Source organism: Acinonyx jubatus, chromosome C2, assembly GCF_027475565.1.
Source record: "Acinonyx jubatus isolate Ajub_Pintada_27869175 chromosome C2, VMU_Ajub_asm_v1.0, whole genome shotgun sequence".
Taxonomy (NCBI): Eukaryota; Metazoa; Chordata; class Mammalia; order Carnivora; family Felidae; genus Acinonyx; species Acinonyx jubatus.
The window spans coordinates 60,974,561-60,988,032 of record NC_069384.1 but is presented as its reverse complement, the minus strand read 5'-3'; the positions used below and the strand labels follow the sequence as shown (position 1 = coordinate 60,988,032).

General features: G+C 38.6%; 1 protein-coding gene and 1 pseudogene across 2 annotated transcripts in view; both read right to left on the bottom strand.

The window, feature by feature from the left end:
* Positions 1–598: 598 nt before the first annotated feature.
* LOC106987978 (60S ribosomal protein L35a-like) lies at positions 599–1,496 on the bottom strand (annotated as a pseudogene).
* A 2,848-nt stretch (positions 1,497–4,344) lies between these two features.
* Positions 4,345–13,472, bottom strand: part of GAP43 (growth associated protein 43) — a 125,010-nt gene continuing 115,882 nt past the window's right edge. For both annotated transcript variants that reach the window (XM_027061988.2, XM_015086333.3), the window contains exon 3: positions 4,345–5,046. In XM_027061988.2, the coding sequence (XP_026917789.1) occupies positions 4,958–5,046 (89 nt within the window). In that variant the 3' untranslated portion in view covers positions 4,345–4,957. The remainder of the gene's footprint in view (positions 5,047–13,472) is intronic.

Here is a 13,472-nt window from a genome sequence, read left to right as displayed (position 1 = left end):
TTTCCTATTTTTCAGGCTTCCCTGCCAACTGCAGAACTGGATTTTCTGGGGCTGACTGATGTTGGAAATAATGCATTTCTGAGAGCTTCACTGTGCCTTTTTCCTGAGGAGTTGAGAAGGAGAGTTTGATAATCCCTCCCTGATCTATGAGCTGAATATGGGCAGGTACCTCTGTGAAAGACCCATAGCACCCCTCAAACTGACCAAGGGAAGTGAAGGTTTGGTCAGAGCAGCAGGCACAAGTTTATCTTTACTTTCTTCTGGAATCCACATTAGCATGTTTGCTTATAATTAAATGTTTTATGAGGAAAGAGAAATCAGACTACTTTCCAAGTTTCTGAACTGAGTCACTGGATGGATGATGGTGGAAAAGATTGAAGGATGAGCAGAGTGTGAGCAGAATGATAGGAATTGTATTACGTCATGACTGAACATTTTAGACCCAAAAGACTACTTCATGCAGACATGGCCATAGTTTTGCTATCAATAGAACATCAGGAATAGTGCCCAGAATATGATTTTATTACCATTTGAAAGATTCACCTGTTGGTGTTGAGGCCTTTTTCACTTGTCCTCAATGTAGTTTTAATTTTTGTTTTTTAAACAAAAATACAAGAGAACAAATCTACACCTTTACTTATGTACTTTTCAGTAAGTTTAAATCCTTGAGGGATACAGCATCTCACAGGTTCTGTGGCCAATGGCTTTAGCAGGAAGCTTGCTTTGGAATTTGGCATGAACCATGCCACTGTTTCCATGAGCATGAGTTACTTTTCCCCAGATTACTCTGGTTTTGTTCAGTTTGCCACCAGGAGTCACTGTGTTGTTCCTTGCTTTGTACACATAGGCACATCTCCTGCCTAGACAGAATTCAGTTTCATCTACAGCATAAACACCTTCAATTTTAAGAAGAACTGTGTGCACTCCCTCTGGTTCCAGAGACCCTGCTTATGGCCAAAAAAAGTGGCCTTGGACCACAGCCTTCCAAACATATTTGTCATTTTAGGGGTCCTGTTCCCAAAAGGCATCCACAGGCTCCAAGATGGTGGAAAGAGAAAGACCAACTTAGTTTTAATTTTTATTAAAGTACTCCAGATGTAGATGTTTTAAAGATTTCTGCTCTTTTTTTTTTTAATACTATTTATTTTTGAGAGAGAGAGAGAGAGAGAGAAAGAGTCAGGGAAGGGCAAAGAGAAAGGGAGAGGGAGAAAATGTCAAGCACACCCCACACTCTCAGCATGGAGTTCATCACAGGACTCAAACTCATGAACCTTGAGATCATGACCTGAGCTGAAATCAAGAGTCATCTGCTTAACTGACTGAGCCACCCAGGCGCCCCCAGATGTAGATATTTTAGAAGCAACAAATTATGTTGCTTTCTGAACAGAATTTAGAATCTATTTATTTCCATATCTTGAATGGTCTATACTTCCTAGTATCACATTGACTTTGTGTGTGTTATGTATAAGTTAGAATCACATTGTTTTGTATCAATGTGAGGCTGCAATTATCCTTACTATGTCTTTTAGGATTATTACGAGCTTCTCTGATGTGTCCTTCTCCACCTTAAAAATTCTATTAAGGAGCCAGGAGTTTACAAAGCAAATAAAAACATATTCACAGGGGCACCTGGATGGCTCAGTTGGTTAAGTGTCCAACTTCGGCTCAGGTCATGATCTCTTGGTTTGTGAGTTCGAGCCCCATGTCGGGCTCTGTGCTGACAGCTCAGAGCCTGGAAACTGCTTTGGATTCTGTGTTTCCGTCTCTGTCTGCCCCTCCCCCACTTGTGTTCTGTCTCTTTCTATCAAAAATAAATAAAATGTAAAAAAAAAAAAATTAAAAAAAACAAACACATATTCACATGTAAAAAAACCAGAATCCCAACTTTGACCAGGAAGACCACTAAACAGTGTATATTAATATAGACTTACAATGCTATTGTTTTCAGTGTGACCATGAATTCAGTGGAAGTTTAGAATTATCATTTGAAAAGGAAGTGATTTTTTAATTTTTGTTTTACTTTTATTTAAATCCAAGTTAGTTAACATATAGTATAAGAATCATTTGAGTAGAATTTAGTGATTTATCCCTTAAATATAACACCCAGTGCTCATCCCAACAAGTGCCCTCCTTAGTGCCCATCACCCATTTAGCCCATCCCCCGACCTAACACTCCTCCGGCAACCCTCAGTTTGTTTCTCTGTATTTAGGAATTTCCTATGGTTTGCCTCTGTGCTAAGTTACAAGGATGTTATTTTGAGGTATAGATTTGGGAGATAAGTAAAAGCATTTATCCTACCAAAAAAAACTTTAAGGTAAAAGAATGCCTAAACAATATACTGCCAATATGGCTCCAACCCACGAAAGACCTTTATCAACATCATATCCCACACCTGTTGAGACCCTAATCGGATTATGGTTAAGTCCCAGATACTCCAAAGTCTTCTGTGGAAATCACACCAACTCAGAATGAAGTAAAAAACTCTTTTAAATTGGCTATATTAATGATGCTTCCTGACCCATTTTTTGTGTGGTTTTTTCTCCCAATTAAAAGTTTCACTCAGTATCAGTGACAAGGAAAGACCCTTTGATTCGGTAAGGACTCATCCCTATGTGACATCAGCTTTCTTCAAAACATTAAATAGGCACCAGCTCCACACAGAGCCGAGTAGAGTTCCTAAGGTATAAGTTGTTCCTCCTCAGATCACTTATTTCCATGATCTTCATTATCATGAAGGCGTTGACATAATTTTCTTTTCCTTGCTAGGGAATTCTATGTGCAGATGAGTGTCAGAAGCTGAAGGGAGTCCAGTGGCCATGTTTGTCTATGGTGGGGACTCAGGGTCAGGGAAAAGTATGACTTGTTAGGAATTTGTACCAGGATTGATCTAGGAAATTTAGAGGAAAAAAGAACAGAATCAGACACTTCAGGATTTAAGAACATTGCTGTTTCTCATGGGAGCTGTTTACCTTCTAATACAGGGTACTTAGAAAATGGAATTAGAAGGAAATTTGAAAAGGATGGGTGCTAATGTACAACTTTTTAAAATATAGTATCACCATTGCAGGAACAATGATTATGAATAATCAAGAATCTGATAGCTGACTTGTGTGGGGATACATCCAATAGAAATATTAACTTATTAAAACTGAAAAAGATAGAATGTACTGCATCGATACATGGATTAAAACAAAAGCCAGGGACGGGGTGCCTGGTGGCTCAGTCAGTTAAGGTTAAGCATCCGACTTTGGCTCAGGTCATGATCTCATGGCTCATGAGTTCAAGTCCCGCATCAGGCTCTGTACTGACAGCTCAGAGCCTGGAGTCTGTTTCAGATACTGTGTCCCTCTCTTGCTCTGTCCCTCCCCCATTCATATTCTGTCTGTCTGTCTGTCTGTCTCTCTCTTTCTAAGAATAAATAAACATAAAAAAAAGCCAGCAGTTTCTAGGAATTATGTATGTCTCCATAATATTTAACTTAGCAAAACCTAGAATAGCTTTCCATTGGATACTTCTCCAGAGTCATGAAAATACTCTGAGGTGATTTAAGTCAAGTCTTAGTGCCTGTTATGAGTTGAATTGTGCCCCTCCTCCCCAAATGCATATGTGACCTTATTTGGAGATAGGCTTTTGACAGAGTTAATAAAGTTAAGATGAGGTCATTATGGGGTCAAACTCAATAAGATTGGAATCTTTACCAAAAGGGGAAATTTAGGGGCACCTCGGTGGCTCAGTCAGTTAAGCATCTGACCAAGGCTCAGGTCATGATCTCTCAGTTTGTGAGCTTGAGCCCCACACCGGGCTCTGTGCTGACAGCAAGGAAACTGCTTAGGATTCTCTCTCCCTCTCTCTGCCTTTCCCCAACTTGTGCTTTCTCTCTTTCAAAATAAATAAATAAAGTGTTTTAAAAAGGCAGAGGAGGGGATGGAATTTGGACATAGAGATATCCACTGGTGATGTAAAGAGACACAGGGAGAAGATGGTCATTTACACACTGAGGAGAGAGGTCTGAAACAGATCCTTCCCTCCCAGCCCTCAGAAGGAACCCACTCTGCCAACACCTTGATTTCGGACTTCTGGCCTCCAAAACTGTGAGAAAATAAATGTATGTTGGTTAAGCTACCCAGACTGTGGTACTTCGCTGTAATGCCTCAGCAAACTAATACAGCACACAACAATCCCATCAAGGACCAAAGCGATTGGTCCTGACTGGAGGCTTAGGCTTCATCCTTCTTTCCCTTATCAGGGTCACTGATGTCAGACTGGGAAGCCAGAGAGATGAAATGTGAGACGGCACTATGTCAAATCAACTAATGAGGAAAAGAAACACAGAGCCACTGGAGTTTGATTACTCTCATGATTTATTAATATTCAGATTGAAAAAGGAGCCTTAGAGCCGCAAGTTACGCTAATTGGCACATTTGCTTTATTTTATTTATTTATTTATTTATTTATTTTCAAAACAAACTGGGTTTTTGATTTTTTTCCTTTTTGTTCATTCCATCACATTAAAAGGAGAAAAAGAAAAATGGTTTTGAATTCACTCGATATTTTGGACTCCTCAGATGAACGGAACATTGCACACACACTTGGAACAGAGAGAGATAGAGAGGAAAGTGGACTCCCACAGGGCCACACGCACCAGATCAAAAAACTTGGATACAGTGCAAGAATTTCCCGAAATGATTGGATCATCATTACCAAAAACTCGCCATAACAACACCAAGAAACAAAAAATGTTTAAGCCACACTGTTTGACTTGGGATCTTTCCTGCTTTTTTTTTTTTAAATGTTTGCCACACAGAGAGAAAGAGGGCTAGTGGGTAGGAGAGGACAGACTCACGGACGTGAGCAGGACAGGAAGGGGAACTTCAGAGTGGAGTTGAGAAGAGGGATGGGGAGAGACAGGGTTCAGGAGAGGGGAGAGTGGGGACGTGGAAAGCCATTTCTTAAAGTTCAGGCATGTTCTTGGTCCGCCTCACGTTCTTCTCCTTTACCCTCATCCTGCCGGGCACTTTCCTTAGGTTTGGTTTCATCTACAGCTTCTGAGGAAGAAAACAAGAGCAGGGAGGGGAGAAAGGGGTTAGTATTTTGTCTCATCTCTTCATATGATAGTGCAATGCATGTCTCTTTTTCATACCATTTCATAAGAGATTTAAGATAAAAAGAGATCATTGTTACCTCACTAATATAATTTCCAAGTTCAGAAGGGTTTACCTCCAGGAGGCTCTTCAGTGACATGTATGGAAGAGCTCAGGAACAAAGCTGTGATATTAGGGGAAGGAGCCACTAAACAGAAATTACCACGGTCTTTAATCTCTCAGCCTTGCAATCAAGATATCCATACACAGGCTCTTCAAATAAGGAATTGACAACAAGCTTGTATCTCTTTTCAATCCATGTCAAACTGATTGTGACAGATAATTTCTGTGGATCGTTGAACAGCCATTCCAACTCTCTCACCTCTTATTAGTGGTGTCATAAAGGCTGGAAAGTAAAATAATTGAGTTTCCAGATCCCCTTGAAGCTAGAGGTATCCATGTAACACAGTGATGGCCAATTAGAGATAGAATTCCTTGAGGTGGACCCGAGAGAAGGTCTTTGCTTTACTTTCTGTTATTCCTGATAACTGAGACATCAGACAATACCTGGTAGTATAGCAGCTATCTTGTGACCATGAGGACAAAAACTATACACTAAGGATGGTGGAGCAGAAAGGATAAAAAACTATCATTGAGTGACCTATCAGTCTCAGACAACTTTACCTCAGACTTTTTCTTGTTATGTGAGATAAATAAACTTTAAACTAAACCATTATAGTAGCTTTTAGTTTCTTGCAGTCAAGAATATTCCAACTGAATATACTTATCCATAAGGCAATGTGCTTTGTTTAACATGGAAGACCGTGTCTTTTTAAAGGATAGTTTCTTCCTCAGGAAGCAGGCAAATTTTCTAACTTTTCTGCCTGGTTTCCTGATAGAACTCAGTCAACTGATTTCATGTGACAGATGGTTCACTAAGACGCCAGCTAGTGGAAAGAGAATTCCTTTGCCCTGAAATCACCCATATTGCTAACCTAAATTCCTTGTGTTGGGTGTCCCCCAGATTATCCCTGGTTTCAATAATTTGCTAGAAACACACACAAGACTCAGTATATAGTCCTATTCATGGCTATAGTTTGCTACAGTGAAAGGACACAAAACCAAATCATCAAAGGGAAAGTTGTATGGGGTGAAGTTTGGAGGAAACCAGGCACAAACTTCCAAGATCCCTTTCCCTATGGAGTCATACAGAATGTGCTTAATTCCTCCAGCGATAAACTGCAACATGCATGAGATGTCAGCCACTAGGGAAGCTCATCTGAGCTCACAAGTCCAGAGTTCTTACTGGGGGCTGGTCATGTAGGCACCCTCTGCCTAGCATGTACCAATTCCAGACTCCCAGAAGGAAAATGGATGTCCAGCATAAACCACGTTGTTTGCAACAAGTGTTTAGGCACAATAAAGACTCTTAGTTAGGAAATGGTGAGACCCTTCTCAAAATTCAAGTTCCTAGATTCCAGCCAAGGATCAACTTTACAAGCATCCTAAGAAGTGAGCGATGTTGAGACTAAAGAAATCGAGGCCTTTTAAGAGACCGCTAGAAGAGTTCACATAAGTGTATGTTTCTTTCAAATTAGTCAACTCTATATTTATATTCAGATGAAGTTCAACATCTACATACAAATAAGACAACTGCTGGAAATATATTTTTGGAATTCTTTCTTTGGAACAACCATCTAATAATATTCTTTTAAATCTGTCAGTAGCAGAAAATGTTTATCTCCTTGGAAATAAATTTGAGTTTTAGAATCAAATGAGGCTGGACTGGTAAATAAGGTAGCAGCTATGATGGTTCATTTTAATGTTACAACGACTAATTTTTGACCAAAATTTTTAAGTCTGATTTATTTTGGGAATTTGTAGCTGACTATCAGTCACTTTCCAAATGTAATTATTATAGTAAGGCTACCTACTATTACTCATAAAGCCATTTTATTGGGCCTAGCCTTCTTAAGCGACCATTATTACTCTTAAAGAACTGGGATACCAATCATATTTTTCAGGAAAAATTTTTGTATAAAACTAACTCAATTCTGATCATTGTAATACTCTATGTACCAGCATTGTCCCTTGTGGATTATAGAACTCTGGTGAACTAATGAATCAGCTAATTTTCTGCCAGAAGAAAGCTTTCAGGTTTATTTCAGTGAGTTTTTTGTTTGTTTGTTTTTTATAGCAATTTGGAATTTGCTCAGAGAATTTACTTAGTTCCTTAGCTCTACTCAAACTTTTGGATACTACAAGTATCCCCAAGGTGGTTTACTATCCGTATCACCCAGGAAACAATGAATTTAGTGCCCTCTTCAAACTGCAAAAAAAAACAGAACATGAATTTAAACTGGCCTGAAGCATATAGAAGTTTCAGGTGTAGGAACAAGACAAGACTTTAAGCCTTTCTACCTGAAATAAAAACTTGGGAGCTATGAGGTAGATTTAAGGGAGGCTGGGGAACTTGAGAGAAAAGGTGGAAGCAGAATGTCTGTTTATAGAAAAGGAAAGAACATTCCAAAAGGAAAAACAAAAGAACAAAGCTTCAGGTAATTCTGAAAAGCAGCCACACTTTCTGTCTTCTGTCAGAGTGGAATCAGGTTAAATTCTCCCAAATGCCTGTACTTTCTCTTGTCATCCTTTGCCTGGGCCTGGGAGAAAGAGTGAAAATGGCACCCATCTCTTTATTCTGGCAGGAAGTGCTGCTGTCCACTCCTTGTTAAGAGAGCTTCAATATCTACATATTCTTTCTTTTAAATGCTTCAAAATATTTGAAATATACTTATTTATTCATTTACTTGTTCAATAAGTTGTTATCGAACACCTGTAATGTGCCAGACATTTTTCTAGATATTGAGAAGAGGTGGAAAAAACATTTAAGACTCATTTAAGTCTTTCACAATATACCTTTAACAGACAATGAAATCCACAATCATAGAATGGCAGGGAGAGAGGCCTCAAAGAACATCCAGTCACTAGACATAACTCTTTAAGGGTAACAACAACTTCATTTTTGCTCAACTTTGAACCCCCTGTGTCTAGCACAGAACCTAGTGCAGGGAAGGCCCTCAATAAACATTTGTTGAATGAAAGAATGGATAGACATCCTCACTTCATAGATGAAGAAGCAAAAGTCCAGATGTTTCCCTAAATCATATGGTTTTCTCATGACCTAGCCAGAACAAAAACCTAGAACTTCTACTAGTCTCAGTTTCCCATTACATCAGGTGGTCAAACTCGACCAGAGAAGGTCAAGATCAAATCAGTTTTATTCAGCACTAGAAACAGGTAGCTAGGGTCCACAGGCTTTTAGTGATCTAAAAAACTTCTGAGATTAAAAACAAACTGTTGGCTCCAAAATTTAAAATAAAAAACATAAAATTAAAACTGATGAAATTCAATTAGTTGACTACAAAAGGGAACATGTCAGTCAACTAGCTGGAACTCAACTGAATACATATAATTATATACATATTATATTTTATACGAGATAAGATTAGTTTTTTATTTACTTGATATTACTGAATACTGAACAAAGGAGTCATCTCTGTGTTAGATGTAGGGATGACTAGCTGGTAGAAATAATATGTGTCAAGTCAGTGGATTCAGCTACATTTTTATAGGCCACCAGGAAATTATGGGGAGAAAAATATGGAGGAAGGAAACAATATAAAGTAAGAATCTTCCACAACCACAAAAGCAGAACAAGAACTCATAATGATATATTTTTTAAAGCATACACAAAAACAGAAACAAGCAAACAACAATACGCCTACATGCAAGTGAAGGAAATGGTGATCAAATATGAAGTACATGCCTGCTCTAACCAGATCCACTTGGAAGGGAGACTGCGTATGAGTTTGTGAAAAGTTTTAACCTTAGACAAAGGGAAGTTATTGGAAACAGAATCCAAGTTATGTATAAATGGGTCCATTTGAGCGTGAATGCCAGAGAGAACTTCTGGATATTGCTAACTTGTTCCTTCTCCCTCGAATGCCAATTCTAAACAAGTCACTGTAGTTAATAAGTGATGTTGACCATATACTTATATATCTACAATTTCTTACCTGTTCTATTCAGCAACCTCACTCCCTGGAAAGAATCACAAATGACAACTTTCCTGTCCCTTTGTATAAAGTGTTTAGCTATAGCTAACATAGTTGAGCACCTCCTATAAGCTCACAACAATTCTACATGTATTTGTGTCATTTCATTTAATCCTTACAGCTCTTTAATCAGTCCATTTTACAGTTGGGGAAGCTGAGGTACTTAGTGAGATGAAGTTACTTACCTAAGTCTGTACTGTTTGTAAATGGCAGCAGTGAATTTCAAACTAGGACAGAGACATCTAGGCAGCTTCTAATTTAGATTCCTCTCCCTGCCCTTATCTTTGTCCAAGAAGGATGGGTGGGCTCAGAGAGGGAACCAGAGCAGGGGGTCCACAGGTGCCTAGGCCTGCAGCCTACACAGTTCAAAAACTGGTCTTAATACAAGCAGCTCAGAATGGAGGGAAGAATCTTGATTAGTCCTGAACAATATGAAATCTGGTCTTGGCACTCTCTGGCACTAATTACATAATTATAAATGCTAGGGATGAGTTAATATGTAATCTTTAGTATTTTGTGCAAAAACTTTGATCACCATGGTGAGTGTCAGAGATAAATGAATGGCTGAGGCCAGCTGGTCACTCCAATTATCATGATCCAATTAGGGTAAATAATCACATTCCCCATCTAGAGGATCAACCTCCCTCTGAGACAGTTATTGCTTACGAAGAGGCGAAGAGGCAGTGGAAGCTAAAGACTGAATGAGATTTTCAGACCAAGTGACACAGAACAAGTGAGTGCAAGTAAATGGGCCCAGAACTGGCAAAAGGGGAAAGCCTGAAGTCATTGATGTGATTGTTGAAAGTCAGCAAGTTAAAGAGTAGAAAGTGCTTTTTCTTTTTCAGTTTAGCTCTGAATAGCAATTTTGCTCATATTAAACATGGAAACCTAATATTATTAAGACATTACAAGAAAGGCAAGTTTAAATGAATCATAGGTTATGCATGTACCAGATGACCAGTGAACGTATTTTCATTAACAGTCATTACTATTCAATACCTAGTAATGGTTTCTCCCCCCCAAATCAGTCTTCACCAAGGGAAATCAGCCCCACAAATCCAGTTTTATTATGAGGCATAATGTATCCTCCCAAACAAATAAAAAAACCAAAACACCCAAATCCAAAAGCTGATGATGCATTTTAGTAGTTTGGTCTAAAGGGGGGGGGGGGGAGTATTTTTTTTTAATGAAATTGGCAGTGTTTTATAATTATATATATTAAATTATTAAATATTTAAATTCTCAAAAACTATATATGGTCACTTTGAACAGGTGACGTTAGCTTCTGGTAAAGACCTGTAAAATTCTCTGGCACTAGCATTTTAGCCTTGACAAAAACATTACTTCTTTCAGACCCAAAGATCTCTTAGAAATGACCATGTTCATTAGAAGTCTCCATGAATTTTATCATTTCTGTGTTAACTTAAAAAGAAAGCATCATAGAAAGTAAAGTCATGTATTCTTAATGTTCTGGAGTTAAACACACTAAAAAAGGGAAGAAAAAGTGTGCTGCTCATTTATTCATTTATTTATTCAGTGAAAGGTCCTGAGCTTATGTGCATTCTACATGTTTCAAATATAGCAGTGGTGCTATAGCAATGAAAACACCAAGTAAGATAAGAATCCCTACCTTCCTGGAAATTATACACCAGTTAATCACTAGCACATTTATATGGCAGTGCATTATTTGTTGGAGAAGGAGTGGTAAAGGAAAAAGTGGTAGCTGGACAAGAAGCACTCAGCCCAAAGGGGCATAATTTCTCCTGGATTTGTAAAGTTGAGTATCTTTAATAAGTTTCTAAATACGGAAAACCCTGGTAACTTTCACATTCTCAGTCCACAACCATCATTCCTAAGGAAGATCAAGACCATATTAAAACAGCAATAAAGGGGCACCTGGGTGGCTTAGGTGGTTGACCATCTGACTCCAGCTCAGGTCATGATCTCATGAGCTTGACCCCTGCATCAGGCTCTTTGCTCTTAGTGCAGAGCCCGCTTCAGACCCTCTGTCTCCCTCTCTCTTTCTGCTCCTCCTCCCACTCTCTCTCCCTAAAATAAATAAACATTAAAAAAAAAAAAACCAGCAATAAAGATGGAAGTCATTTCTTTATGTATTTGAAATAGTGTGGTGGTAGCCTTAAAACAGTAAGGGGACCCAGGTGGATGCTTTCACAGTGGTGCTTGAAAGATGTATGCAAATTGGCTCTCTGATCCTTACTGAAATAGAGTCTAGAAGCAGCTCTTGACTTGATGCATCCCATTCATTTCCTCGAAAGGGTGAGAATAGCACGTCTGCACATTCTGTCGGGAGCAGATACCAGGAGCATATGCAACAGCGGCTGCTCGCGTGCTCAGTCGGGCAGTTCCGCTGCAGTGCTGCTGGAGGGATGGCGGTGTTCCCAGCTGCTATCGCCTACCCTGAGCTCTAATGGCCCTGTTTACTGGCTCAAGTCCAGGCCCCTCCTCAGCCCTACATTACTGAAATTAGGTTGAGTGGATTTCCGAGTAAAACATTATCTCTTGGGACCTGCCCAGCTCTCCCCAGCCTTGTCAACATTGATTAAATAGAAGCTGCTATCATCCTGGGGCCATGCCTACAATTACTCTACCAACCACTCCAGGCTGGGGTGTTTGCTTTCCCTTTTTATTTTCACTTTTCTTAAATATTAAACGTTATCACCTCAAAGGCTCAAAGGAAAGTAACAAAAAAAATTCTGAAGCTAACTCACACATATCCCTTTGTCACTTACATGGTCTTCCGCTGGAGCTGTGTGCCAGATGTCAATCTGGAGCCTGGATCATGGCTTTTGGTGGGCACTGGGATCCACATTTTGACCTCCACTTTTGGCCACTTTTTAAATCTTGTTTTACATTTTAAATTTCTTTCAAAGCATTGAGCCAGGATACACCATTTTCATGTCAGCAGAATGATGCAAATATTACCTATGCCCCCCACCTCTTGCTTTTTGAGCCTTCGAAAGAGAGGATAATTCTATTGCTTCTAACACTATTCACTTGAGGATTTTAAAGAGTAGCAAGCAAAAATTTAACCAAAGAGAAAACTCAAAGGCAGCATGATGGTGGGGTCCCAATGATATCTGAAACTACATACACATGTTTACTTTTCTTAAAAGTTTAGGCCTAGAACCAAGCTGATTTGTATTCTAGCCTTGACTTTGCCACCAATTAGTCATATGATCTCAAAGAAGTTATTTTTCCTTTCTATAAAATCTATACAAATTCTATAAAAACATGAATAATGACTATTCCACCTTATTGCAGGTTGTTTGGAGGTTGAAACAAGAAATCTGAAAGGACTTCATAAAATTTTAAATGCAGAATGAAGTACATTGAGACTTAAAACCAACCTGTGAGATTTGGGTAAAAAAGACCCATCAAGTTTAATATTCTTATCCCAGGAAGATAAGAACCATTTCCCAAAGGAAAACAAAAAACAAAAAACAAAACTTCTTCCTCAGATAATTGATTAAGAGGACTTCTCCCCTAGAATATTCCTGTAGTCTCTGACTCTGATCAGAAAATAAGGATACACGTGATGTATTAATAAATAATAATAAATTTAGTTAAATTTAGTAGATGTGTTAATAAATAATAATAAATTCAGTTACAGAAGTTGGGAAAGAATCTAGGATCTCTAACGTTTGAAATGCAAGTCAGTGTTTTTTTGGTCTCTCTCTTTCCTTCCTTCCTTCCTTCCTTCCTTCCTTCCTTCCTTCCCTTCGTTCTTTCTTTTCTGAAAGAAAAATGACCCAGAGATTTTTGTTTTGAAAAAATTAAAACAAAAGCCAAAGAACATACAAGTTGACTGGCCTTGAAAACTTCTTAAACAATCTCAGTAGAAAATGTCTGCCAAATCAAAAAGAATGAAATCTTGCCATTTGCAATTACGTGGATGGAACTAGAGGGTATTATGCTGAGTGAAATTAGTCAGAGAAAGACAAAAATCATACGACTTCACTCATACGAGGAATTTAAGAGACAAAACAGATGAACGTAAGGGAAGGGAAACAAAAATAATATAAAAATAGGGAGGGGACACAACCTAAGAGACTCTTAAACTGGAGGGGTTGTGGTAAAGAGTATGGGCTAAATGGGTAAAGGGCATTAAGGAATCTACTCCTGAAATCATTGTTGCACTATATGCTAACTAACTTGGATGTAAATTTAAAAAGTTAAAAAATTTAAAAAAAAGGAAAATGTCTGCCAAACCATCAAAAATTAGTGTTCTAGCTTCTGCCCCCATTATAAACATGC